Source organism: Phyllobates terribilis, unplaced genomic scaffold, assembly GCF_046119375.1.
Source record: "Phyllobates terribilis strain yellow unplaced genomic scaffold, ASM4611937v1 Scaffold_47__1_contigs__length_9908305, whole genome shotgun sequence".
NCBI classification, from domain to species: Eukaryota; Metazoa; Chordata; class Amphibia; order Anura; family Dendrobatidae; genus Phyllobates; species Phyllobates terribilis.
Window position 1 is genome coordinate 4,410,515 of NW_027362807.1, and position 27,729 is coordinate 4,438,243.

Consider the following 27,729-nt stretch of genomic DNA (forward strand, 5'->3'; position numbering starts at 1 on the left):
GATGGAGCAACCACTCACAAACCGACCAATTCATGGAGAGGATGGTTGCCTAGTATTAAAGATGCACACAGATGAAGCTTGCATAGGACGCCAGTCACACAGGTAAGTGTGATGCACAGTGTCTGGCTTAGGATAGTGATGATGCCCATACTATTAGATCAGGGCGGCTGTCCAGCACTATATAAGTGCACCCCACATGCACAGACACCTCAGTACACCCAACCAACACGAAAATGCTAGTGCATTTGTTATCTGATTTGGTGTTGGTAAGGCTGATTTTTTTCTGTGATATGTTTTCTTGGTAAATAATGATACTTACTCTGTTGCCTCATTGGGGGACACACAGGACCTTGGGTGTTATGCTGCTGTCCACTAGGAGGCGACACTATGCATAATCTGGAAAAGATTAACCGTGGCTCCTCCTCTGCAGTATACACCCCTGAACGGCATCAGCCTTCTCCAGTTTTTGCTTAGCGTCGCATAGGAGGCACACCTAAAACCTTTACTCTGTTTTCACTGATGGGATTACAGATGAAGAAAAGTGGGTCTAGTGCGAGACTCCCGGCATGGCTCCTTCCTCGGCCCCTTGTTACAGGGTGCACGGTTGAAGTCGAAATGGCTATTCCCCATATCGCTCCTTCCCCAGCCCCTCGTGTGCTGGTTCGAAGACGAGACCCCCCTCCTTCCCCAGTTCCTTTCGGTTTCTGTGTGAGGTCGAGGCGAGGATATACCCCCCTGATAGTGACAGCCCCTGGGGGTATTAGGTTGAAACGCCTCAGGTAGGGCCTGTACAGGTACCAAGGACCCCAGCCCTGCTGCGGGTTCCTGTCGGGGCCGGGGGAGCGCAGGCAGGCATGATACAACAGAGGCACAGGCCTTCCTGCGCCCTGTTTCTGCGGCAGCACAAGTTCTATGGTGCCTCAGGGGGACTCTTCACAGGTTCACAGGGCCCCACCCCCTTTCGCTTCTACCCCACCGCTACCCTGCCTTTAAATCTGGGGAGGTCCGGTTCAGATCCGGCCCCCTCCCGGACTTCCACGCCGGCCTGGAGTCCCTTTGGGCATCAGGCACCTAATTTAGGCTGCGGCTTCGGCCTAGCCGAAGCCACCACCTCCTCTCCCCGGCCCGCCCCCCCGATGACAAATATTACACTTTACAGTGTCATAGAGGGGGCGGATCGAGACTGAAAGGGCGCTATTTTACACAGTTCTGCCGCCCTTTCAGCTCTCCGCCCCCCTTCTTTCTTAACTTTACTCCGGCGACCATTATCTGCTGCAGAATAAGGGACATAGCCAGTCTCTGGGGGGCACAGGACTGCGGATCTTCGGCGCTGGACCTAGGGGCACACTGGTGGGATAAGATCACAGCTGGAGTTCTTCCTCGGCTGTGAGTCCATTATTCCTTATAGGCTCCTCTGCATAGCCTCCCCTGTAGGGCCCTCTGCATAGCCACCCCAGTGCACTATGCCGGGCTCAAGGTCCAAGAGAACCAGGCAGGACTGCTATTATGCACTCTGTACAGCCTGCAGCAATACTCTCCCCAGCGGCAGCATGTATCCGCACTGCCAGGACTGCATCCAGGCTACTGTGCCAGAGCCCCAAGAAGCCCCTGCCAATGCTTCGGTGTCTAATGCCATGCTGTAATGGGTCACTCAGATGTCGCAATCTATGACACAGTCTATAGATAACCTAACTTCCACATTGCTTCAGGCTCTGCAAAGTCATGCCTCGGCTATGAACGCTACCCAGCAAAGGGAAAGCTCGACTCAGGGACATGTCGACCCGGGCACATCCACGTCTAGGTCAGGACACAAGCGGACCCACAGGTCACGTTCATCTGCGTCATCCCATAGCACACGGTCATCCCCTTCTAGGGAGACATACCATAGTTCCAGATCATCTAGACCGTCCCCTACCAGGGACATACAATACAGTTCTCCGCAGCGATCCCCGACCAGAGAAGGCCTCCACCCTGGTTCACCCAGCAGGAGACACCTTAGCGATACACAGGATTCGGAAGGCATCTGTGATTCCGACTCAGACAAGGAAACTGAAGGGTCCCTGATCCCAGTTCCCCCTAGCAATACAGCGCTAGTTGAGGTATTAATCTCGTCCATCCATCAGGTGCTGGACATTTCTGATCCGCCCCCAGAGGCACCACAACAAGATTTTATTTGAAGGAGTTCTGAAGCCGCCTAAGGTCTTTTTTGACCACCCAGAGTTTGTCGATCCTTAAAAAGCAGTTCTCACAGCCTGAGAAGAAGTTTACCAATCGCAAATATCTGGAAGCGCGGTACCCCTTCCCACAGGAGACCACCAAGGAATGGACAGATCCACCCAAAGTGGATCCCCCAGTCTCTAGGCTAGCAGCACAGTCACTCCTTTCACTGCCAGATAGCTCAATCCTCAGGGACGCAGCAGACCGGCAGGTAGAACGCATGGCTCGTTAAATTTTCGAGGCCGCAGGGGCCTCCCTGGCTCCCGCGTTCGCTTCAGTTTGGGTTGCCAAGGACATCCTGGCTTGGGCCCAAAATTTACAAGCTGGCCTCCCAGTATCTGTTCCTGAGCTGTCGGACCAAGCGGTTCAAATAGCAGTTGTAGCAGATTACATGCTTCATGCAGCTCTGGATTATGCAAGGGGTGCAGCGGGGATAGCATCAAACGCCATCACGATTCGGCGTATCCTCTGGCTGCGGGAATGGAAAGCAGACGCAGCCTCAAAGAAGTCCCTTACGCACCTCCTGTACCGCAGTGGTCGACTTTTTGGTGAACAGTTGGATACGATGATATCCAACGCCACCGGGAGTAAGAGTACCTCTCCTCCCCCAACTGAAACCCAAACGCACTTACAATAAGCATAACCAAACTCGATTCCGATCCTTTCGGAACTCTTCGGGCTGGTCCGCCTCACGGCCAGCACAAAATAACAACCGCCTCCCACGCAGGTACAACTCGCGGCCGATGCAAAAGTCGGACAAGACCTGGCAGTCAAAAGCAGGCCAGTCAAGGTCCAAAGGAGGAAAACCTCAGACCTTCTCCTCATCATGACTCACGGACTCCAGAAGACACCTCACCTGTAGGTGGCTGACTTTTGCTCTCTCATCAAGTATGGCTGCCTATTACAGAAGACAGGTGGGTCAGGGAACTAGTGTCTTCGGGATACAAGATAGAGTTCACTTCCAACCCATCAAACAGACTCTTTATTTCTGTTCCCCCAAAACCGCCACACAAGGCTCGTGCCTTCCGCCAAGCGGTCTTCTCGCTTCTTCAAGCTGGAGTCATAGTACCGGTCCCCGCGGCCGAGCGCTTCCGAGGGTTCTACTCCAATTTATTCGTAGTCCCCAATAAAGGAGGCGGCATACGGCCCATACTGGACCTAAAGCAGCTCAACAAATATGTACGGGTACGTCACTTCCGCATGAAGTCCCTTCGGTCCATCATTGCGTCTATGGAAAAGGGAGAATTTCTCGCCTCCATAGACATACAAGACGCATACCTGCATATACCAATTGCGCCCGCCCATCAGAGATTTCTCAGGCTCGCAATCGACCAGGACCACTACCAGTTCGTGGCTCTCCCTTTCGGACTCGCCACGGCTCCCAGAGTGTTTACCAAAGTCAAGGCAGCCACCATGGACGTCCTGCACTCCAGAGGCATAGTAGTCGTTCCATACCTGGACGATCTCCATATCAAGGCTCCCACCTTCAAGGACTGCGAGCTCAGTGTCTCAATCACAATCGACACTCTGAGTTGCCTGGGCTGGTTAGTCAACCTACAAAAGTCATCACCAACCCCGAGTCAGTCTCTGACCTTCCTGGGAATGCTATTCAGTACCTTAAGGGGTCTAGTGCTCCTTTCCAAGGACAAGGCACTGCCTCTCTGTCTAGGAGTTCGCACCCTCCTCAGCAAACCCCCTTGATCTCTCCGGTTTGCCATGAGAGTCCTTGGCAGGATGGTGGCGGCAATAGAAGCGGTCCCATTTGCCCAGCTTCACCTCAGGCCTCTCCAACTAGCCATCCTCAAGTCATGGGACAGGAACCCTCTTTCTCTCGACAGGGAGTTCCAGCTGACGTCGTCAACCAGGAGGTCCCTCCACTGGTGGCTCAACCCAACCTCACTAACAAAGGGGAAATCCTTTCTCACTGGTCAATGGAAGGTTCTGACCACCGAAGCGAGCCTGACGGGTTGGGGTGCGGTACACCTACACCACAGAGCACAGGGCAAGTGGTCCCCAGCGGAAGCGACCATGCCCATCAACATCTTGTAAATTCGTGCCATCCTCCTGGCATTGAGAGCCTTCCATCACTTACTGGCAGCCTCTCACATCAGAATACAGTCGGACAATGCCACGGCTGTGGCATATGTGAATCACCAAGGGGGGACCCGCAGTGCCAAGGCGATGCGAGAAGTGACACACATTCTCCACTGGGCGGAAGACACAGGTTCGGCTCTCTCTGCGGTCCACATTCCGGGTGTGGCAAGGAATGGACTCAGGAGAGTGGTCTCTCCATCCCGAAGTTTTTTGACAGATCTGCCATCGCTGGGGGACTCCAGACGTGGACCTAATGGCATCCCACTTCAATGCCAAGGTCTCCAACTTCATGGCCAGAACACACAATCCGCAGGCGCTAGGAGCGGACGCCCTGGTTCAGGACTGGACCCAGTTCCAGTTCCTGTACATTTTTCCACCTCTTACCCTGATATCCAGAGTGGTGAGGAAGATCAAGCAAGAGGGAATTCCAACCATCCTAATCACACTGGACTGGCCCAGACGTACATGGTACGCCGACATCATACAGCTCACAGCAGACGTCCCCTGGCGTCTCCCCGACCACCCCGATCTTCTGTCACAAGGCCCGTTCTACCACCAGAACTCAGAGGCCCTCAATTTGACGGCTTGGCTATTGAGACCTGGGTTCTAACCCAGTCAGGGTTCTCGCCGGAAGTCATTGGAACCATGTTCAGGGCACAGAAGCCAACCTCTGCTAAGATTTATTACTGTACCTGGAAAGCCTTCTTTACCTGGTGCGAATCTCTCGTGGCCAAATCCCATTCCCTTATTCCCTCCCCAGGGTACTTGGGTTTCTCCAATCATGTCTGGAGGCCAGACTGTCCCTGGCCTCCCTTAAGAGCCAGGTGTCAACTCTCTCAGTGCTTTCTCAGAGGTGCATCGCTAACAAGCCGCAAGTAAGGACATTTCTTCAGGGGGTTTCCCAATTGGTTCCCCCCTACAGACGACCACTAGAAACGTGGGACCTCAACCTGGTGCTGACAGCATTGCAGGAAACACCCTTTTGAACCCCTTAGGGAAGTCCCACTCCGCCTTCTATCCCAGAAAGTGGTTTTCCTGGTGGCAATCACCTCGCTACGCAGGGTGTCTGAACTGACAGCACTCTCCTGCAGACGGCCTCCCTGGCTTTTCACCAGGACAAGGTAGTCCTCCGTACGGTCCCATCCTTCCTCCCGAAGGTTGTATCCAACTTCCACCTCAATGAGAAAATTTCACTGCCATCCTTCTGTCCGGTCCCGGTTCATAGAGTGGAGAAGGCTCTGCATACGCTTGACCTTGTCAGGGCATTGCGTATCTATGTGTCTAGGACTGCGCCCTTCCGGAATTCTGATTCTCTTTTCCTTCTTCTGGAAGGCGGCAGCAAGGGTCTGCCAGCTTCCAAAGCTACCCTTGCCAGGTGGATCAAATCCACCATACAAGAGACCTACCGCCTCAAAAATTTTCCTCTTCCAGCAGGTATTATGGCACACGTGCGGTAGGGGCCTCCTGGGCCATTCGGCACAACAAGTGTGTAAGGCAGCCACCTGGACTAGCCTACACACGTTTACCAAACACTACAGGGTTCATACCCAGTCCTCAGCAGATGCGAGCCTGGGCAGATGTGTTCTGCAGGCGGCGCCCGTCTACACAATATTCGTCCATTGCTTCCCACCCAGGGACTGCTTTGGGACGTCCCAAGGTCCTGTGTCCCCCAATGAGGCGACAGAGTAAAGTAGATTTTTGTGTACTCACCGTAAAATCTCTAATTGGGGGACACAGCTCCCACCCTGTTGTCCGTTCCGGGCCGTTGTTATGTTGAGTTCTCATATTGTTTTTCCCTTGAGCTCGTACATAGTTGCCTTCTTATAGGCATGGTTATGTTATCCATGTTACGTTCCTCCTACTGCTTTTGCACAAACTGGAGAAGGCTGATGCCGTCCAGGGGTGTATGCTGCAGAGGAGGAGCCACGGTTAATCTTTTTCAGATTATGCATAGTGGACAGCACATAACACCCAAGGTCCTGTGTCCCCCAATTAGAGGCTAAGAGAAAGAGATTTTACGGTGAGTACACAAAAATCTCCTTTTTACATAAAGTACATTTTTACGGAGAGTTTAATTAGAAATGTTCAAAAATATAAAATTCAAGGATTTTTTTATTAAAAAGATAATAATTGGTTTTATTCTTGGCAGATGACTGTACCAGGAGATCAGAGGGACAGCCGACATCTTCAATTTTTAAATCAGATGATCTTGAGATCACACAAGATACAATTGAAGTGAATGCCATTACTCCAGATATACCATCATCCCTTCACAGCAAAGATCTGTCATCTGATCCTTTGAAACAGGTTCTGTCTTCTGATTCATTACCGACTACTAAGGAAAATCAAAGTCACAAAATAAGCATTAAAAAACAAATTGCTCCTAAAGCAAAGAAGCCATTTTCATGTTCAGAATATGGAAATAGTTTTTCCCTCGAAAAAGTTTTTTCTTAAATATCAAAGCATTCACACAGCAAAGAATAGATTTTTTTGTTTCAAGTGTGGGAAATTTTTTAACCAGAAATCAAATCTTGTTAATCACCAGAGAATTCACACAGGGGAGAAGCCATTTTCTTGTTCAGAAAGTGGAAAATGTTTTACAGAGAAATCAAGTTTTATCAGACATCAGAAAACTCACACAGGGGAGAAGCCTTTTTTCTGTTAAGACATGAGATGCCACTTGATAGAAGATTACAGTCCGGGGAAGACGGGAAACATTCATATAAACAACCGGTGGAGATGTAGTCAGTAAAGAACTCTGGTTAAATATGTTTCAAGAGCCGCAGTAGAAGATAAAGATGTCGTCCTCCTCATGAAGTAGTTATTTCTCATGTCACGTGTAATGAATATCTCCTGCAGTATTGCTAATGCCGATTGCAGTGTCGGTAAATGAGACGAGAATTAGCACTATGGAAGATGAGTCTATGAGAAACGTGTTCAGCTGCAGACTCCAAGGAAGAAACTGCTTGTTGTCTGTGGCCTAAAATATATAAAGGTTTTATTACTAGATGTAAAGAAGAAAACTAAATACTGTAAAATAATAAATCTCCTCATATGTTTCCCCGTATTATCTCCAGTAATTGTATTATTACACAGGATTTTTATGATGTTACATCGGCTCATCATCTTCTCATTCAGGTCCCTACAATATCAGATCCTCTCAGTGAAGATCTATTAAAAAGAATTTTCCTTATGGACCCATCAAAGATGGATATGGACAGAGACAAGATGGCAGAGAGGATATTACACCTCACCCTAGAGATCCTCTTCCGTCTTACTGGAGAGGTGAGAGATTCTGATGATGTCACATTACATCATTATTATCTATGGGAATAACAGATGGACAGAACTGGAGAGGTGAGGACTCTGGAAATGTCTGTAGTGAGATTTATTAATGTGTCTCTCCATAACCAGGATTACACAGTAGTGAAGAAGACCTCTAGTGAGTGCTGTCAGGTCCATGTGTCTGAGGGATGGGGAAGACCCCTGAGCCCAATCACAGGACCTCCACCTCACCCCCTGATACATGAGGACATCAATGACCAGAAGATCCTAGAACTCACCTACAAGATGACTGAGCTGCTGACTGGAGAGGTGACACTGCTGGGACATTATACAATAGCGCTATGAAAGGATCGGGGGGATGACTGTATCATTGTATGTGTCAGGTTCCTATAAGATGTCAGGATGTCGCTGTCTATTTCGCCATGGCGGAGTGGGAGTATTTAGAAGGACACAAAGATCTGTACAAGGACGTCATGATGGAGGTTCCCCAGCCCCTCACATCACCAGGTAATAGACAGGACTAAATACACACTGCCTATAATTATCTGTATGTAAAGAATGAATTCAGTCCCTGTATGTGTTTCCTCCAGATCTATCCAGTAAGAGGATAACACCAGAGAGATGTCCCCGTCCTCTTCTTCCACAGGACTGTAAACAAGAAGATCCCAATGTTCCTCAGGATCATCAGGTAGATGGAGAGAAGGTGTCATGAGATCTCCCCTATGATGTGTAGAAATCTGTGAAGGTCTTGTGTTCAGTCTTGTTTTATCCACCAGTATTATATATTTTATACTTGTGTAATGAGTACGTTGGAGATGGCAGGATTAGAGCCGATCATAGATGGGACTTCTCATCTGTTTGTGACTTTTACAATATTTGTTTCAGGGTGAAGATCTGACCCATATTAATACTACAGAGACATATGTGAGGGGTGATGAGCGGTGTAAAGAGGAGATTCCTACATATGACTACCCAGGTGAGTAGTGACCACTAAATGCAGAGACGTCACAGATTATTCTCAGTCACCGGCTGTGGCTGCTTTATCAGTGGTGTAGTCTGGCCATATCACAATCGTGTGATTACCATTTTGCCACTAGATCACAACATTCTCCTCCACCCAAAACTGTTCAAATGATTTTGGGCATTTAAAACCCTTTTCCATAGAACTTACAACCTGGAAGATCAACCTACCCCCTGGGATTAGGAGACGCTGACCGTTACCTGCCCAGATCTGTAAACCACAAAGCCAGAAAATCACTTGAAGAAAAATATTATGATGAAAGTGGAGGGTAATGATGCTGTTGGCTTCCTAGATCCCTGATATCTTATTGGATGAATCCACCTTCTCTCCCTTCTGTGCTGCTGAATGTGCTCATATGGTTCCTACAAGACCAGGTCCAGTCTTTCTGGCCGAACGTCACTTTTATGATCGACAGCATTAAATGTGCAGTGAGGAACAAGTGTGAATTTCTGTACAATAACAACAGAGTTTCCCTTTATCCTGACTTTTCAATTTCTTTTAAAATCGACTAACTTCAAACCAGATTGTGATAAACGAAACAATAAAAACATTACACCTGTGCCATGATATATCTCTAAGCTAAATATAAGACACCTCAGCTCTGCACTATTATAAAAAGTTCTCTTTGAACATCTAATATTTCTTCTTGAAACTCATCTGACAGAAAATATTTTCCCTTACGATAGTTTAGATTCCCAAGAGCCACCGAGCCCCATACTCCAATTACCCCAGAGAGGTTTCACCACTAGTTACTCACTACTTACTGATGGAGACTGTTGAGTTTGATCATTTCAGTAGATGTGTTATTGCCTATACTCACAGTTTTTGACTTCAGTAATCCTCTGCTTTAACCCCTTCCTGCAGCCAGTTTTGTGTTCCTAATCAGACCCATTTTTCAAATCAGACGTGTGTCACTTTATATGGTGATAACTTTGGAATTCTTCACAAAGGATAATAGGAAACAAATGGACCTTACAAACTTCCAACTACTCTTGAATCCGACAATCCCCTATATACAGTTGTACACTACTGTCTGGGTACATGGCAGGTTAAGAAGGGAAGGAGCGACATTTAGCTATTTGAATGCAGATCTTGCTGGAATAGTTTGCAGACACAATGTATTGGGGGCACTGTTCATTGTCACCTGGCAGCTCAAAAGATGGCCACCACAAACAGGCTTGGCGTCATCTACTCCATTTTCCAGATCCCAGGGTTTGCCTTGCTCATCATCCTTTAACCCCTCTACATGTATTTGGACTTAGACAGAGACCCCCTACGATTGGGCCACAGTGTTACCTAATGTTCTGTGGTGTGAGATGGAAGGAAGAATAGTCAGGTAGCCGGGTCAGAACATGGAGGTCAGAGAAAATACAAAATCACACAAAAGTAGTCAGTAAACTGGCCGAGGTCACAACAGGACACAAATACACAAGTCGGGAGCTGAGCACAGAGGACTGAGCCAGAGGAGAACAAGGCTGTATCTGGCAGCTTCCAGCAATATGCTTCCAGCTTTAGTAGGGTACGGTGCTTTCCAAATGGCTGAAGCAGGGAGCAGATTACTCCAGCTGGACAGCACACACACCCATACTGCCAGACTGGATGGTACTACAGGTACCAACAACCCTAATCTTAGTGGCTGGACAGAGCCTGCGCCACACAGAGCTTCTGGTTCTGACGTCTCCTCCATCACCAGCGCCGCCTGCAGGATGAATAAGGCGGCTCCTGGTGAGAGAAACAGACGTCGCAGGAGCAGATCCCAGAGGAGATGGGACCCACCATTTACAGAAGCCCTAATATGACAAAATGTCAGAAAACCAGAGCAGTAGAAATCCCCATAAAGTGACTCCATTTTGGAAATTATAACCCTCAGTGAAATAATCTATAGGAGTAGTGACTATTTTGACTCCACAGGCACTTTCCGGAAATTAGCACGCAGGATGATGGAGAGTGAAAATTACAAATATATAATTTCATTACCCAACACATAGTGCCCAGATTGTGCTCCAGGAGACACACACCATCAATTAAGTGGGTTCTTCTCACTATGGTAATGCCAAATACATGGATGCTAAATGTGGTTTGGGCGCACTGCAAGGCTCAGAAGTGAGGGGGAGATTTGACTTTGGGAGAGTGGATATTGCTGGATTGGGTTATGGAAGCCATGTTGCTTTTCAAAAGCCTTTGAGCCACTAATGATGTGGAAACCTCTGGTTTTCCATTGACAGATGATGGACCTGAGTGGGGACTTGTTTTTTGTGAGATGAGTAGAAGTTTTTATTGGTATTATTTCACCTACATAACATTGTTTGGTGGCTTTTTATTCCATATTTGGGAGGCAGAATGAACAAACAGTTGGACACTACGATCCACTGGTTCATCCTATGAGGTTTTCTATTAGACTGTGAACTGTTATTGTCTTGGTGAATAATGACGGCTAACATAGGGCAAAATAAAAAAAAAATCACAGAAAAAGATACAGCCTTACCAACACAAATCATATAACAAATGCACTAGCTGGATGCCGCAGACCCCCATGATAAAGGTGGGGGCAGCGCAGGTGCAAAATACTGATGGAGCAACCACTCACAATCATACCAATTCATGGAGGGGATGGTTGCCTAGTATTAAAGATGCACACAGATGAAGCTTGCATAGGACGCCAGTCACACGGGTAGGTTTGATGCACAGTGTCTGGCTTACAGCCTATTGATGATGCCCATACTATTAGATCAGGAGGGCTGCCCAGCACTATATAAGTGCACCCCACATGGACAGACACCCCAGTACACCCAACCAACACTAAAATGCTAATGCATTTGTTATCTGATTTGGTGTTGGTAAGGCTGATTTTTTTCTGTGATATGTTTTCTTGGTAAAAAATGATACTTACCAAGTACATTTTTACATAGAGATTAATTAGGAATATTCAACAATATAAATTTTAAGGATATGTTATTCATAAATAATAATTGGTTTTATTCTTGGCAGATGACTGTACCAGGAGATCAGAGGGACAGCTGACATCTTCAATTTTTAAATCAGATGATCTTGAGATCACACAAGATACAATTGAAGTGAATGCCATTACTCCAGATATACCGTCATCCCTTCACAGCAAAGATCTGTCATCTGATCATTTGAAACAGGTCCTGTCTTCTGATTCATTACCGACTACTAAGGAAGATCAAAGTCACAAAATAAGCATTAAAGAACAAACTGCTCCTAAAGCAGAGAAGCCATTTTCATGTTCAGAATATGGAAATAGTTTTTCCCTCGAAAAGTCTTTTCTTAAACATCAAAGCATTCACACAGCAGAGAATAGATTTTTTTGTTTCAAGTGTGGGAAATTTTTTAACCAGAAATCAGATCTTCTTAATCACCAGCGAAGTCACACAGGGGAGAAGCCATTTTCTTGTTCAGAAAGTGGAAAATGTTTTACAGAGAAATCAAGTTTAATCAAATATCAGAGAACTCACACAGGGGAGAAGCCTTTTTCCTTTTCAGAATGTGGGAAGTGTTTTAACGATGAATCAAATTTTGTTAAGCACCAAAGAACTCACACAGGGGAGAAGCCTTTTTCCTGTTCAGAATGTGGAAAATGTTTTAGCCAGAAATCAGATTTGGTTAATCACCAGAGAACTCACACAGGGGAGATGCTTTTTTCCTGTTCAGAATGTGGAAAATGTTTTAGCCGGAAAATAGATTTGGTTGAGCATAACAGTACTCACACAGGGGAGAAGCCTTTTTTCTGTTCAGAATGTGGAAAATGTTTTAGCTGGAAATCAGCTTTTCTTAAGCACCAGAGAATTCACACAGGGGAGAAGCCTTTTTCCTGTTCAGAATGTGGGAAATGTTTTAGCCGGAAATCAGATGTTGTTATACACCAGAGAAATCACACAGGGGAGAAGCCTTTTTTCTGTTCAGAATGTGGAAAATGTTTTAGCTGGAAATCAGCTTTTCTTAAGCACCAGAGAATTCACACAGGGGAGAAACCTTTTTCCTGTTCAGAATGTGGGAAATGTTTTAGCCGGAAATCAGATTTGGTTAAGCACCAGAGAACTCACACAGGGGAGAAGCCTTTTTCCTGTTCAGAATGTGGAAAATGTTTTAGCCGGAAATCAGATTTGGTTAAGCACCAGAGAATTCACACAGGGGAGAAGCCTTTTTTCTGTTCAGAATGTGGAAAATGTTTTAGCTGGAAATCAGCTTTTCTTAAGCACCAGAGAATTCACACAGGGGAGAAGCCTTTTTCCTGTTCAGAATGTGGGAAATGTTTTAGCCGGAAATCAGATTTGGTTAAGCACCAGAGAATTCACACAGGGGAGAAGCCTTTTTTCTGTTCAGAATGTGGAAAATGTTTTAGCTGGAAATCAGCTTTTCTTAAGCACCAGAGAATTCACACAGGGGAGAAGCCTTTTTCCTGTTCAGAATGTGGGAAATGTTTTAGCCGGAAATCAGATTTGGTTAAGCACCAGAGAATTCACACAGGGGAGATGCTTTTTTCCTGTTCAGAATGTGTAAAATGTTTTAGCCGGAAAATAGATTTGGTTGAGCACCAGAGAATTCACACAGGGGAGAAGCCTTTTTTCTGTTCAGAATGTGGAAAATGTTTTAGCCGGAAATCAGATTTGGTTAAGCACCAGAGAATTCACACAGGGGAGAAGCCTTTTTTCTGTTCAGAATGTGGAAAATGTTTTAGCTGGAAATCAGCTTTTCTTAAGCACCAGAGAATTCACACAGGGGAGAAGCCTTTTTCGTGTTCAGAATGTGGGAAATGTTTTAGCCGGAAATCAGATTTGGTTAAGCACCAGAGAATTCACACAGGGGAGAAGCCTTTTTTCTGTTCAGAATGTGGAAAATGTTTTAGCTGGAAATCAGCTTTTCTTAAGCACCAGAGAATTCACACAGGGGATAAGCCTTTTTCCTGTTCAGAATGTGGGAAATGTTTTAGCCGGAAATCAGATTTGGTTAGGCACCAGAGAATTCACACAGGGCAGAAGCCTTTTTTCTGTCCAGAATGTGGAAAATGTTTTAGCTGGAAATCAGCTTTTCTTAAGCACCAGAGAATTCACACAGGGGAGAAGCCTTTTTCCTGTTCAGAATGTGGGAAATGTTTTGTGAAGAAATCATCATTTCTTAGTCACCAGAGAACTCACACAGACGAGAAGCCATTTTCATGTTCTTAATGTGGGAAATGTTTTACACGGAAATCAACTCTTAAACTTCAGAGAAGTCACACTGAGGAGAAGCCTTTTTCATTTTTAACCAAAAATTGCATCTTCATAAAGGGGTTGTCCACTACTAGGACAACTCCTCATTCCTCATGTTTGGCCTTGTTAAAATAAATACACTCATACGCACTTCCTGTTCTGGCGCTGTTCCATCGGTGTCACAAATCGCGTTTCCGTAAGGATGTTACATCACACAAGATTGTTACATCACACAATCCTGCTCCCCATCATGGCCTGGACATAGCACCAAGAGAACGCACACACTGAGAGTATTCTCTTCAGACCGTGTTCCTAGGGGAATTATAAGCAATTTACAGCCTCAAACATGACGTCCGATATGGAAAAGAAAGAAGAGATCAGAGGTTAATCTGAGGTCCTCCACCTCCGTCAGCATGTCTCGTATGCAGCGTTTCTTATGGAAGGTCTTATCTTCCTGCTCTGGAGCTATTACTGCCTCACCTCAGCGTGGAAAAAGAAGCAGTCTTAACCCTCATGATGCCAGACAGCTCCAGCCTGTAAGTCCTGCACCAACTTCTCTCTTAATGTAGGCCTCACAAGAAAACAGCTCCACAAATCTCCCTGTACTCTCACCAAAGCCCACATACTGAGCAGTGCTTGCTTCACAGGGACATTTACCCCCCAACCACAGGTTATTCTGATATGGGGAACAACATAACTTATTTGTATATCAGATTGCGTCTATCCCTACTAAAGAAGATATAGAGCAATATATTCAGAGGCTGGAGACCACATACAATACTGAAATACGTCCCCTCACTTCTATCCTGTCACAGCTTACTGACAAGGTACAGAGATTAGAGGATAATGTCATCCAAGTTGGTGGCCATCATAATGCTCAGAAACTAACACTGGATCTTCACAGCCAGTAAATAAACCATCTGTTTAATATGGTTGATGAGCAATAAATTCACAATAATATCTGGATAAAGGGTGTACCTGAAAGCATCAATGCACAAGTGATTATGCCAACACTGCGATCATTATTCATAATATCCTTGGTGATCCTATTGATAAGGAGGTGGAGATTTATAAGGCGCACCGTACAATAGGCAATCATGGCCCAGATCCTGAGAGTCCAAGGGACATTATCTCTCGCATACATTTTTTCAATGTAAAAGAGGCCATTGTGAGGAAAGCAGAGGAGTTGGATCCTGGTGATTTCAATGGAAAACGCATATAATTGCTCACATATCTATCCTGAATGACACTTGCTAAAAGAAGGGTATTGAAACCACTACTTGATGCCATCCGGGAAAATGGCCTGATGTACTCCTGGGGGTACCCATTCCAGCTGTATATTTTCAAAGATCCAAGCAACATGAGACCTATTTGTGATGCCCTGGACATTCCATATATCTGACTGGCCACCTGCTCCACCATTGCCACAGAGAGTTCCAGCACGTCACAGAAGGCGTTCAATGGATCAGGAACTTCATGGTGATGCAGCCAGATGGGAAAGGAACCTGCCAATCATATGAGCTCCTGAAATGAATCTTGTCTTCCCTGATGAGAGACAGTTTGCAGATGCTTACTTCTTTGAGCATATAATTAGATATATCTAAATAGAGCATTAGGAGCCACTCTTCCACTATATAGAATGTCTAAGTTCATATAAGATCTTAGACCGGCATATAAGTTGAGTTCACATGATACTACTGTAATATCAGGCTGTATTACTTTACTTGCTTTATATTCCATGGCTCCACCTAATAGGAATCCTAGAACTGAAAGTTTGACTTAGGCTATGTGCCCACGTTGCGGAAATCAAGCAGAAAATTTCTGCTTCATTTCTGCATGTCCTCTCCCGGAAAAACGCATGCGGAATTTCGCAAGTGTTTATCATGCGTTTTCTACATGCGGAATTGCCTTGCGTTTTTTATTGCATTGCGAAGGCAATTCCGCATGCAGAAACGCAAAAATTAATTGACATGCTGCGGATTTTTGTGCGCATCAAAAACGCTGCGGAAAAATCTGCAGCATGGGCATAGAACTTGCAGATTCTCATTGGGGACCATAGGGTGCAGCTTAACAAGCGTTTTACAAGCGTTTACGCTGCAGAAATTCTGCAGCATATACGCTTGTAAAACGCTACGTGGGCACATACCCTTATGCCTGTAAAGACAACCCCCAGTTAGGGACTTGCATTGGGATCTGTTTTGATATATTCATTATCTATACTTCTTAGACACTGAGAGGTAGACGTTACTTTCTACCGTCTATACTTCCTCTTTTCTCTTAACCTTTCTCTCTTCCATTCCCCCTTTTTTTCATATAATATGGCACAACTCAAAACTTGTTCATTGAATGCCAGAGGACTTAATGTTCCAGAGAAAGGAGCTCAAGTGTTTTATCGTAGGCATAAACAGCACGTACATTTTCTTTCTTCAGGAGTCACACTTTAGAGGCGATCATATACTGTACCTCAGATTACTAATAGATATTATTCATCTTGGCGTCCCAGAAAAATGCAGTTTTGAAGTCTAAGGTGCTGAGTATAGGCCACCACAGATCACTGCCGCGTACTATTGTAAAAACACTGTCTGACACGGAAGGGAGGTATGTGTTTGTTAAGATCTCCATCTACTCCAAAATTATGACTTTGGCGAACTGCTATCTCCCTAATTGTGACCAAATTAAGACATGTCGTTATTACTTAAACAAACTAAAATATTTTGCGGAGGACCTTATCATTGGAGGTGACTTTAATTTTGTCTTGGATCCTTCTTTAGACGCGTCCCGGGGCTGGAGTCACCAATCTAAAACACAAACAAAAGCTTTGCTAATTGTGCTTTGGTCTCAACTGGTCGATGTATGGAGGATACTACATCCAGACGTAAAGGATTATACCTATTATTCTCCTTTGCACAATATGCATAGCCATATAGTCCTTTTCTTAATTAGCCGTCACTTGCCTACATGGCAACCTACATCTCAGGTAGGAACTGCTGTATTTTCAGATCATGCTGTATATTGTAACTAGCTATTGAACCCGTTCTATGCCCGGGTGGTGAGCATTTTTATTGGTATATGGTCTCCCATGCTGGTATGTGCTGCCCCCCTCCTGGTATTTCTGCTGCCCCCATCTTGTCCCCACCATCCCATCCTGGTATGCATGGCACCCCTCATCCCCATCCTGATATGCATGGCACCCCTCATCCCCATCCTGGTATGCATGACACCCCTCATTCCCAATCCTGGTATGCATGGCACCCCTCACCCCCAATCCTGGTATGCATGGCACCCCTCATCCCCAATCCTTGTATGCATGGCACCCCTCATCCCCAATCTTGGTATGCATGGCACCCCTCATCCCCAATCCTAGTATGCATGGCACCTCTCATTCCAAATCTGGTATACATTGCACCCCTCATCCCAATCCTGGTATGTATGGTACCCAATCCCTCATCCTGGTATGCATGGCACTACTACTCCCCCAATCCTGGTATGCATGGCACCCCATCCCTCATCCTGGTATGCATTGTACCCCTCATCCCTATCCAGGTATGTATGGCAACCCTCATCCCCCAATCCTGGTATGCATGGCACCCCTGATTCCAAATCTGGTATACATTGCACCCCTTATTCCAATCCTGGTATGTATGTTACCCAATCCCTCATCCTGGTATAGATGGCACCACTCATCCGCCAATCCTGGTATGCATGGCACCCCATCCCTCATCCTGGTATACATGGCACCCCTCATCCCAATTCTGGTATGTATGGCCTCATCCCAGAAACCTGGTATGCATGGCACCCAATCCCTTATCCTGGTATGCAATTCACGCTTCATCCCCAATCCTGGTATATATGGCTCCCTCATCCCTATCCTGGTATGCATGGCACCCCATCCCCTATCCTGGTACGTATGGCAACCCTCATCCCTATTCTGGTATGCATGGTACCCTTCATCCTGGTATGCATGACACCCCATCCCTCATCCTGGTATACATGGCACCCCTCATCCCAATTCTGGTATGTATGGCTTCCTCATCCCAGAAACCTGGTATGCATGGCACCCAATCCCTCATACTGGTATGCATGGCACCCCTCACCCCCAATCCTGGTATGCATGGCACCCCTCATCCCCAATCCTGGTATGCATGGCACTCCTCATCCCCAATCTTGGTATGCATGGCACCCCTCATCCCCAATCCTGGTATGCATGGCACCCCTCATCCCCAATCTTGGTATGCATGGCACCTCTCATTCCAAATCTGGTATACATTGCACCCCTCATCCCAATCCTGGTATGTATGGCACTACTACTCCCCCAATCCTGGTATGCATGGCACCCCATCCCTCATCCTGGTATGCATGGTACCCCTCATCCCTATCCTAGTATGTATGGCACCCCTCATCCCCCAATCCTGGTATGTATGGCCTCCTCATACCCCAATCCTGGTATGCATGGCACCCCTGATTCCAATCCTGGTATGTATGTTACCCAATCCCTCATCCTGGTATGCATGGCACCACTCATCCCCCAATCCTGGTATGCATGACACCCCATCCCTCATCCTGGTATGCATGGTGCCCCTCATTCCTATCCTGGTATGCTTGGTACCCCTCATCCCTATTCTGGTATGTATGGTACCTCTCATCCTGGTATGCATGGCACCCCATCCCTCATCCTGGTATACATGGCACCCCTCATCCCAATTCTGGTATGTATGACCTCATCCCAGAAACCTGGTATGCATGGCACCCAATCCCTTATCCTGGTATGCAATTCACGCTTCATCCCCAATCCTGGTATATATGGCTCCCTCATCCCTATCCTGGTATGCATGGCACCCCATCCCCTATCCTGGTACGTATGGCAACCCTCATCCCTATACTGGTATGCATGGTACCCCTCATCCCTATTCTGGTATGCATGGTACCCTTCATCCTGGTATGCATGACACCCCATCCCTCATCCTGGTATACATGGCACCCCTCATCCCAATTCTGGTATGTATGGATTCCTCATCCCAGAAACCTGGTATGCATGGCACGCCTCATCCCCAATCATGGTATATATGGCTTCCTCATCCCTATCCTGGTATGCATGGCACCCCATCCCCTATCCTGGTATGTATGGCACCCCTCATCCCTATACTGGTATGCATGGCACCCCTCATCCCTATACTGGTATGCATGGTACCCCTCATCCTTATTCTGGTATGCATGGTACCCTTCATCCTGGTATGCATGGAACCCCCCGCATTCCTATCCTGGTATGTATGGTACCCCTCATCCCTATCCTGGTATTCATGGTTCCCCATCCCTATCCTGGTATTCATGGTACCCCGCATTCCTATCCTGGTATGCATGGCACTCCATCCCTCATTCTGGTATGCATGGTACCCCGCATTCCTGTCCTTGTATGTAGGGTACCCCTCGTCCCTATCCTAGTATTCATGGTACCTGTTAAATAATTAATAGCGGATATTCATTTTATTCTCAAATTTTGAGTTCTATGCATCAGCCATCGTGTCTAGTTGACATGCGCTATTTGTGTGTATATTTTTAGTTCACTACCATATGTAGAACAGGTGTGCCATACGACTGGCTATAAAAGCCCATGGTACAGAAAAGGGGGGCTCTCTTGCTCTTCCCACCCCACAAGACACAAGAATCTTCATGCTGAGAAGCAGCTGACGTAGGCCTGGACACGTGCTGGACAAAGACGTGATTTACCAGCCAGGATCCAAGGAAAGATGGGTGAATCTTAACAATTAAGCTAATTATGGACAAATGGACAATTACTTTTTAACTAATTATTGTATGTACCTGCTGCAATCTGATTCTATTTAATGGACAATCCAAGAATAAATAGATACATTTTTTTATAAGAATATCGTGATATTGATACTTTGAGAAGTCCTCAGTAGAAAAAATAATACAGAAAGAGTATTATTTTACAATGGTGAGCCAGCCAGTCCTGTTTTTTCGTTTTTTTTTAAAAGTGAATTTCCTTTTTTGAACAAAGGGGGGTATTCCTGACGAGTTGAACAGCTGTTGTTCATGTGTCAGTAAATTCACTAATTTGTCACAAGAAGCAGAAAGGAACCTACAGACTGAGGACTAACAGGAAGCAGAGGTACTAACAAGGAACAGAATCACACAGGAAAAGAATCAGACGAACTGAAGACAGGACGTGCTGATAAAGAGAAGCTAAGGAATCTTAAGGTAAGCAAAATATGGATATAATTTCTTCTTTTGCTAAACAAAGTAATATTAATTTCAAAATTAATGTAGGAAATGACTTAGACGTTTTGTGGCTCAGTTTATACAAAGAATGTGAATTGCAGAATTTACAGTTAACTTCTAAATTGGTAAATAGAGACAAACAGAAATTGCGGAATATTCTACATCTTGTACATGTATTTCATAATTTTGTACTTGAAAGTTCTAAGCAGGAAAATAGTGTAGAAATAGTGTCAGATAGTGACAATGATTCTGACTGTAATGTGGAAAATGAACAAGAAGTAAGACACGTGTCTGTAACTGAAGGTGACCTTGGGTCTGACCAAGTGACGGACATACAGAAACCTGACATGGGAGGAGACATGACTGATATACGAGAAACCGACATACTAGGTGATGTGGGAGGAGACGTGAGTGACGTAGGAGGAACGGACGTACAAGAGCCACTAAAAATATCAGAGAATTCAGGAATTACCCAGGCTCAACTACAAATTAAAATGAGGAAAAATTTGCTGAAATTATACAAAATCATGAGAAAATATGATGTCAAAATCCATGCCTGTAGAAATTCAGAGACATTTAAGAGCTTTTCTGATAAGTTTGATTTATCCAATGAGGAGAGGAATCAGTTATTTAAAATATGGATTCCTGTGACATTGTCCAGATGTTACTCTCCTAATGGATGGGAAAATGATTCGGACAGGTTAAAATATTTGATTTATTGTGTCACAAAGGATTTTCCCAACATAGAAGATCTGCAGAAACTAAGGATTGGTAGGAAGGAATGTACATATACATTCATGTCCATATTTGAACGGTTGTACAAAGCTCTCATCAAAAATGGAAAAGTACAACAAATGATAACAACTTTTGTACAAAAATTCAAATTCCTAGATCCAGTTTCCCAAGTTATGGCATCACAAAAAATTCATTATTTGAATGTGCTCAGTTGCTGGATTTTGTTAGAAAACATGAAAATCGTGAAAAGAAAATAAATCAAGTTAAATTTATAAAACCAGAAAAGGTAAATTCTTACCAAAAGCCAATATCAAACTCTCCTAGACTGAGTCATCCCCAAAGTGAACTCTATCGAATACGCAGGAGATTTCATATCTGTTATAAGCCATATCAGCCAGTGCAAAGGTCCATCTCTTTACAGAAAGAGTTAAAAATGCAAAGCTATGACTTTTCCCTAAGAAAGAAAATGGCCGAAATAGACGGACAGAGTCAGGTGAGACGACCAGCTCACAGTGACATCATGGAATGTGGACAGAAGAACAGGCAGTTCTCTGAGGTTTTGAAGGATAGAAAAATGTCTTTCCTAAATAGGGCGTTCCTGGAGATATTTGAGAGAGACAGAAGATTTGGTTTAGGGAGTGGCTAAGAAAAAACTGTAATTATAATGTAGCATAGAAGTGTTACAATGTCTTAATATTTATTTATAATCTTATACAGTAAAATTGTAGTTACATAGTTTCTAATAGTTCATATATATATATATATATATATATACACTTGTCTAAGTAGAGATTGTGTATAATTGTATATATATATATTTATAAAAAAATATATATATATATATATTAATTAATAAATTAGAACTTCATATATAAATTTAAGTAACAATATTTTGAATTACATTAGAACCAACCAATATATGTATAAGATATTTAAATAATTCTGTTTCTGTATAAATTTAATATTTAATTTTATTTTCTTATATTTCCTTAGAGGTTTCATTCCAAAGCAGGATTTGATCAAACAACTCTAAAATGGATTTATTTCTTTATTCACACAGGAAGTGGAAAAATTGCATGATTTATGTGTATAACATTTTAAAATAATAACTAGTTAATTATTATGTGTAACATTAATTAATTAATATTTTCTGTGCATGAAGTGTTCGTTATAACAAGTAGCTTTACAGCATGACGTGTGACAGCTGCGGCCTTTGAACTTTGAGCTAATAGTATAGGATCCCATTCATTCTATTTTCAGCTGATGTAACTTAAGACCGGGCAGCCAGTGAAAAAAGAATCTAAGTCAAGAGTTTTTTCAAGTGTCTGAAATTCCAGTGACTTACTCTCATATTATATAATATGTACTTGCGGAATATTCAAAGAAATATAAAGATATTCAATTTAACTAATAGTTTACAATGCGCATTGAAAAATTGGGATACAACAATTTTGGGTTAAATATATATATATATATATATATATATATATATATATATATATATATATATATATAAAACTTCATATGTGGAATGTTTGAGTTGAACAGATCTGTGAATGTCAGAGTGAAGGTGACAGATGAGTAAATCAGCAGCTGCTAAGTGTGATTGATGTGACAGAGGCCTCGTACGTTTGTATGTTTGAAAAAAATGTTTCTTTATGTGAAGGTACAAAAATATATTTAATTCTGAGAAAAATTATAATACATAATTAGGTATTATCTACATATATATATATACTTCTATATTTCTTTAATAATTATTATTTCTTGATTTAACTAATAGTGGATAAGGGCAACCACACATCAAATGGTTTACAAAGCAAATTTATATTTAGAATAATTTTCCACATGATAATATTCTTGAATAACTATGATATTATTTTTAATGGTTACCTAAATAGGTACACACCTCTCTTTAGACAAATCTATGCTACTCATCGATATGAAATTTATGCAAAATATTTCTAGAAGAATAATTATTTTTAATTTTGTTCTGATATATAAATTATTTTATAAAATAATATTTTTTGGTATTAAGGGGGAAAATGTGTTTTTGATCCTGATTACATAATCACTTTTGATCAATACTTATTTTCCACACATTTTAATAAAGAAGAAACAATAATAAGGTACAATGATATAATTAAGAAGGGTGTTACATGCAAAGTTGCATAGTTTAATAATTTTTTGGTGCTACAAGGTTATGACAAATATGAAATCATCCAGATAATGGAGATATAAGGGTATTTTTTATGGAGAATAAAATTACTCTGCATTTGTCATTAAAATTTAAAGGCCTTATTTTTATTTTTATTTTTATTCTTATTTTTATTTTTAATTTTATTTTTAATTTTTAAAATTTTATTCTTACTTATTTTCTTATTTTTCCATTTTTCATTCTCAATTTTTGATTTTAATTCAGTTCAATATTTCAATTGAGAAAACACATTAATATTTAATGGGGTAATGTCAAGTACAAGAGTATTGCTTCATTAAATATAATGATGATATGAATTAATATAAGAAAAATGTTTCAATTTTTTTGAGTAAACACAACAATTCATTCATTCATTCATTCATACATTCATATATTTATTCATTTTAGTTCAGGAGTATACATTCTTTGATATTATTGGTTTAATAAAGATATAAACACTTGTTGTTTCAAAACACACTGACACCTATGGGTTGGAAAAGGTAATTACACCTATGACATAAAAATATTTTATCACATGGAGAACTTGATTGAATTACTATCTATTATTGTTTATTATTCCAAACATAATTTATTTAAATATTTTGATAATAATTAGATGGATATTATTGATTACTATGGTACGCTGTGATATTATAGGTTAGGAAAGTTGCCAGATTTGGTATCAGATTAGGGAATGAAGACTTCAATCAAGACATCGCAATTATGAATTCTATCTTAATAAAGACTTTTCATATTTATAAATCAAAGAGACTCTCAAAAGTTACAAGAAGAAGCAACTGATATCCGGACGTCTCAGAAGGTAACAGGTGTGAATGCTGAGTGATAATAGACTGTGTCAGATACAATTCACACCACTGATCACCGGGACGGCAGAGGACGATGATCCTATATGTACTGGGTTGTGTTCAAGTTTCATCACGTTCCAGTGGTTTCCTATCACCTGCAACGCTTCAATGACAGCTGGTGAACAGGTAATACCTGGCATATGTGTCCTGTATATAAAGGACTGAGTACTGGTTATGGGGCTATATAAAGCTGGGAAGTGTCAAGTTAACCCTTGCTTTACTGAACATAGACGTCACATCTGTTCCAAAAGTGACACGAGACCAGTGCGGACGACACGGAAGATTCCAGAATATCCAACGTAAGTACAGGTGACATGGCACAGATATTAAAGCTACATTTCATCCATGGACTTTGTTTTCTTATCAATTGACACATGATCTTTCTAATAAAGAGAACAGTTTATGGACTGAACAATGATGAATACAATTATGGACTGTACAATATCTACACACTATAATTTATTTCAAAGGAGTTCTCATCTAAAGACTGTTATAAAAGAACCAAGAAGAAGACGAGACGACAACCCGATGACATCAGATGATGACGATGGGACCCGCGATTGCTTCGATTTAGATATAGGGAAGTATAATTATACATATTAAATGAATATTAGTCACGGCTTACCATAACATGAATTCACATCATTATATAACAACAATCTGATACTATTATTGATATTATTATTATTATTATTATTATTATTATGGAAATGTAATGATATTGCCAAGGAAGAAGGAAAGGAAAAAATGATTGATGAATGTATCTTCTTTTGAGAATTTTCAGTTTAAATCCTTTTATTCTCAAAAAAGGGGGAAATGTTAAATGGTTAATTATGGAAATTCATTAGGAATGTTAATCGATAATCATTTTTCTGAGTTCTATGCCTCAGCCATCGTGTCTAGTTGACATGCGCTATTTGTGTGTGTATTTTTAGTTCACTACCATATGTAGAACAGGTGTGCCATACGACTGGCTATAAAAGCCCATGGTACAGAAAGGGGGGCTCTTGCTCTGCCCACCCCACAAGACACAGAAGAAGAATCTTCATGCTGAGACATATCTGACATGTAGGCCTAGACACGTGCTGGACAAAGACATGATTTACCAGCCAGGATCCAAGGAAAGATGGGTGAATCTTAACAATTAAGCTAATTATGGACAAATGGACAATTACTTTAGAACTAATTATTGTATGTACCTGCTGCAATCTGATTCTTTTTAATGGACACTCCAAGAATAAATAGATACATTTTTTTATAAGAATATCGTGATATTGATACTTTGCGAAGTCCTCAGTAGGAAAAAATAATACAAGAAGAGTATTATTTTACAGTGTCACAATAGGCTCTGAGCCTTTATATACCTGCGCACGGCAGCAGCCACCTTCAGTCTGCTGCTGGACAGCCAGCAGCAGCAGCAGCAAGCCGAAAAGTGCAGGCATGTAAGGGATCTAGAGGTTGACAACATGTCTTCTTAACGGGAGTCCAGGTGCCCATCTCCACAAATGGACTTTTCAGGATCCGAGGGTGGCACCGTAGGCCGCAACCAATTGCCGCAACTTCTTTAATTTCATGCCTGCAGACTATAAAAAATAACCCAAAAAAGTTTGGTTGATTGGTCTGTGGCGTTCTTTTAAAGTGTTGCTTATAGCGGTCTCTGTGAGCTTCTCAATGCTGTTCAGCCAGCCAGGTATCCTGCCTGCAGTAGATGGAATGTGGCAATGGAACACTGCTGCGCGTGTCACAATAGGCTCTGAGCCTTTATATACCTGCGCACGGCAGCAGCCACCATCAGTTTGCTGATGGACAGCCAGCAGCAGCAGCAAGCCGAAAAGTGCAGGCATGTAAGGGATCTAGGGGTTGACAACATGTCTTTTTAACGGGAGTCCAGGTGCCTATCTCCACAAATGGACTTTTCAAGATCCGAGGGTGGCACTGTAGGCCGCAACCAATTGCCGCAACTTCTTTAATTTCATGCCTGCAGACTATAAAAAATAACCCAAAAAAGTTTGGTTGATTGGTCTGTGGCGTTCTTTTAAAGTGTTGCTTATGGCGGTCTCTCTGAGCTTCTCAATGCTGTTCAGCCAGCCAGGTATCCTGCCTGCAGTAGATGGAATGTGGCAATGGAACACTGGCTGCGCGTGTCATAATAGGCTCTGAGCCTTTATATACCAGCACACGGCAGCAGCCACCTTCAGTCTGCTGCTGGACAGCCAGCAGCAGCAGGAAAGGTAAGTAATCAGCAACACTCCTGCTAAGGGTAGACAGCTGCTCGTCCCCCCCTTAATTGGTTCTCCTCCCTTCCACCGGTGTTGAGGCGGGTGGGAACAGCAGGGGGTGAGGGTGCTGTGCTAAAATAGTTGGAGTCATGCAGATCTAAAACGCGTGGATTGCTGCAGCAGCAAGCCGAAAAGTGCAGGCATGTAAGGGATCTAGAGGTTGACAACATATCTTCTTAACAGGAGTCCAGGTGCCCATCTCCACAAATGGACTTTTCTGGATCTGAGGGTGGCACCGTAGGCCGCAACCAATTGCCGCAACTTCTTTAATTTCATGCCTGCAGACTATAAAATATAACCCAAAAAAGTTTGGTTGATTGGTCTGTGGTGTTCTTTTAAAGTGTTGCTTATAGCGGTCTCTGTGAGCTTCTCAATGCTGTTCAGCAAGCCAGGTATCCTGCCTGCAGTAGATGGAATGTGGCAATGGAACACTGCTGCGCGTGTCACAATAGGCTCTGAGCCTTTATATACCTGCGCACGGCAGCAGCCACCATCAGTTTGCTGATGGACAGCCAGCAGCAGCAAGCCGAAAAGTGCAGGCATGTAAGGGATCTAGGGGTTGACAACATGTCTTTTTAACGGGAGTCCAGGTGCCCATCTCCACAAATGGACTTTTCAGGATCCGAGGGTGGCACTGTAGGCCGCAACCAATTGCCGCAACTTCTTTAATTTCATGCCTGCAGACTATAAAAAATAACCCAAAAAAGTTTGGTTGATTGGTCTGTGGCGTTCTTTTAAAGTGTTGCTTATGGCGGTCTCTGTGAGCTTCTCAATGCTGTTCAGCCAGCCAGGTATCCTGCCTGCAGTAGATGGAATGTGGCAATGGAACACTGGCTGCGCGTGTCATAATAGGCTCTGAGCCTTTATATACCAGCACACGGCAGCAGCCACCTTCAGTCTGCTGCTGGACAGCCAGCAGCAGCAGGAAAGGTAAGTAATCAGCAACACTCCTGCTAAGGGTAGACAGCTGCTCGTCCCCCCCTTAATTGGTTCTCCTCCCTTCCACCGGTGTTGAGGCGGGTGGGAACAGCAGGGGGTGAGGGTGCTGTGCTAAAATAGTTGGAGTCATGCAGATCTAAAACGCGTGGATTGCTGCAGCAGCAAGCCGAAAAGTGCAGGCATGTAAGGGATCTAGAGGTTGACAACATATCTTCTTAACGGGAGTCCAGGTGCCCATCTCCACAAATGGACTTTTCTGGATCTGAGGGTGGCACCGTAGGCCGCAACCAATTGCCGCAACTTCTTTAATTTCATGCCTGCAGACTATAAAATATAACCCAAAAAAGTTTGGTTGATTGGTCTGTGGTGTTCTTTTAAAGTGTTGCTTATAGCGGTCTCTGTGAGCTTCTCAATGCTGTTCAGCAAGCCAGGTATCCTGCCTGCAGTAGATGGAATGTGGCAATGGAACACTGCTGCGCGTGTCACAATAGGCTCTGAGCCTTTATATACCTGCGCACGGCAGCAGCCACCATCAGTTTGCTGATGGACAGCCAGCAGCAGCAAGCCGAAAAGTGCAGGCATGTAAGGGATCTAGGGGTTGACAACATGTCTTTTTAACGGGAGTCCAGGTGCCCATCTCCACAAATGG

At 43.6% G+C, this 27,729-nt stretch overlaps 2 protein-coding genes across 2 annotated transcripts in view; both read left to right on the forward strand.

Annotated features, from left to right (window-relative positions):
• The window catches only part of LOC141191574 (uncharacterized), a 32,910-nt gene extending 25,596 nt beyond the window's left edge, over positions 1-7,314 (forward strand). Inside the window, exon 7 of the mRNA XM_073661503.1 lies at positions 6,461-7,314. Coding sequence (XP_073517604.1) covers positions 6,461-6,765 — 305 coding nt within the window. The 3' untranslated portion in view covers positions 6,766-7,314. The remainder of the gene's footprint in view (positions 1-6,460) is intronic.
• Positions 7,315-8,590: 1,276 nt separating this feature from the next.
• LOC141191594 (uncharacterized) lies at positions 8,591-19,709 on the forward strand. The gene is made up of 2 exons (XM_073661525.1): positions 8,591-8,627; positions 11,606-19,709. Exons 1-2 carry the CDS (start codon positions 8,591-8,593, stop codon positions 13,801-13,803), a joined length of 2,235 nt encoding a protein of 744 aa, XP_073517626.1. The 3' UTR covers positions 13,804-19,709.
• The last annotated feature ends 8,020 nt before the right edge of the window (positions 19,710-27,729 follow it).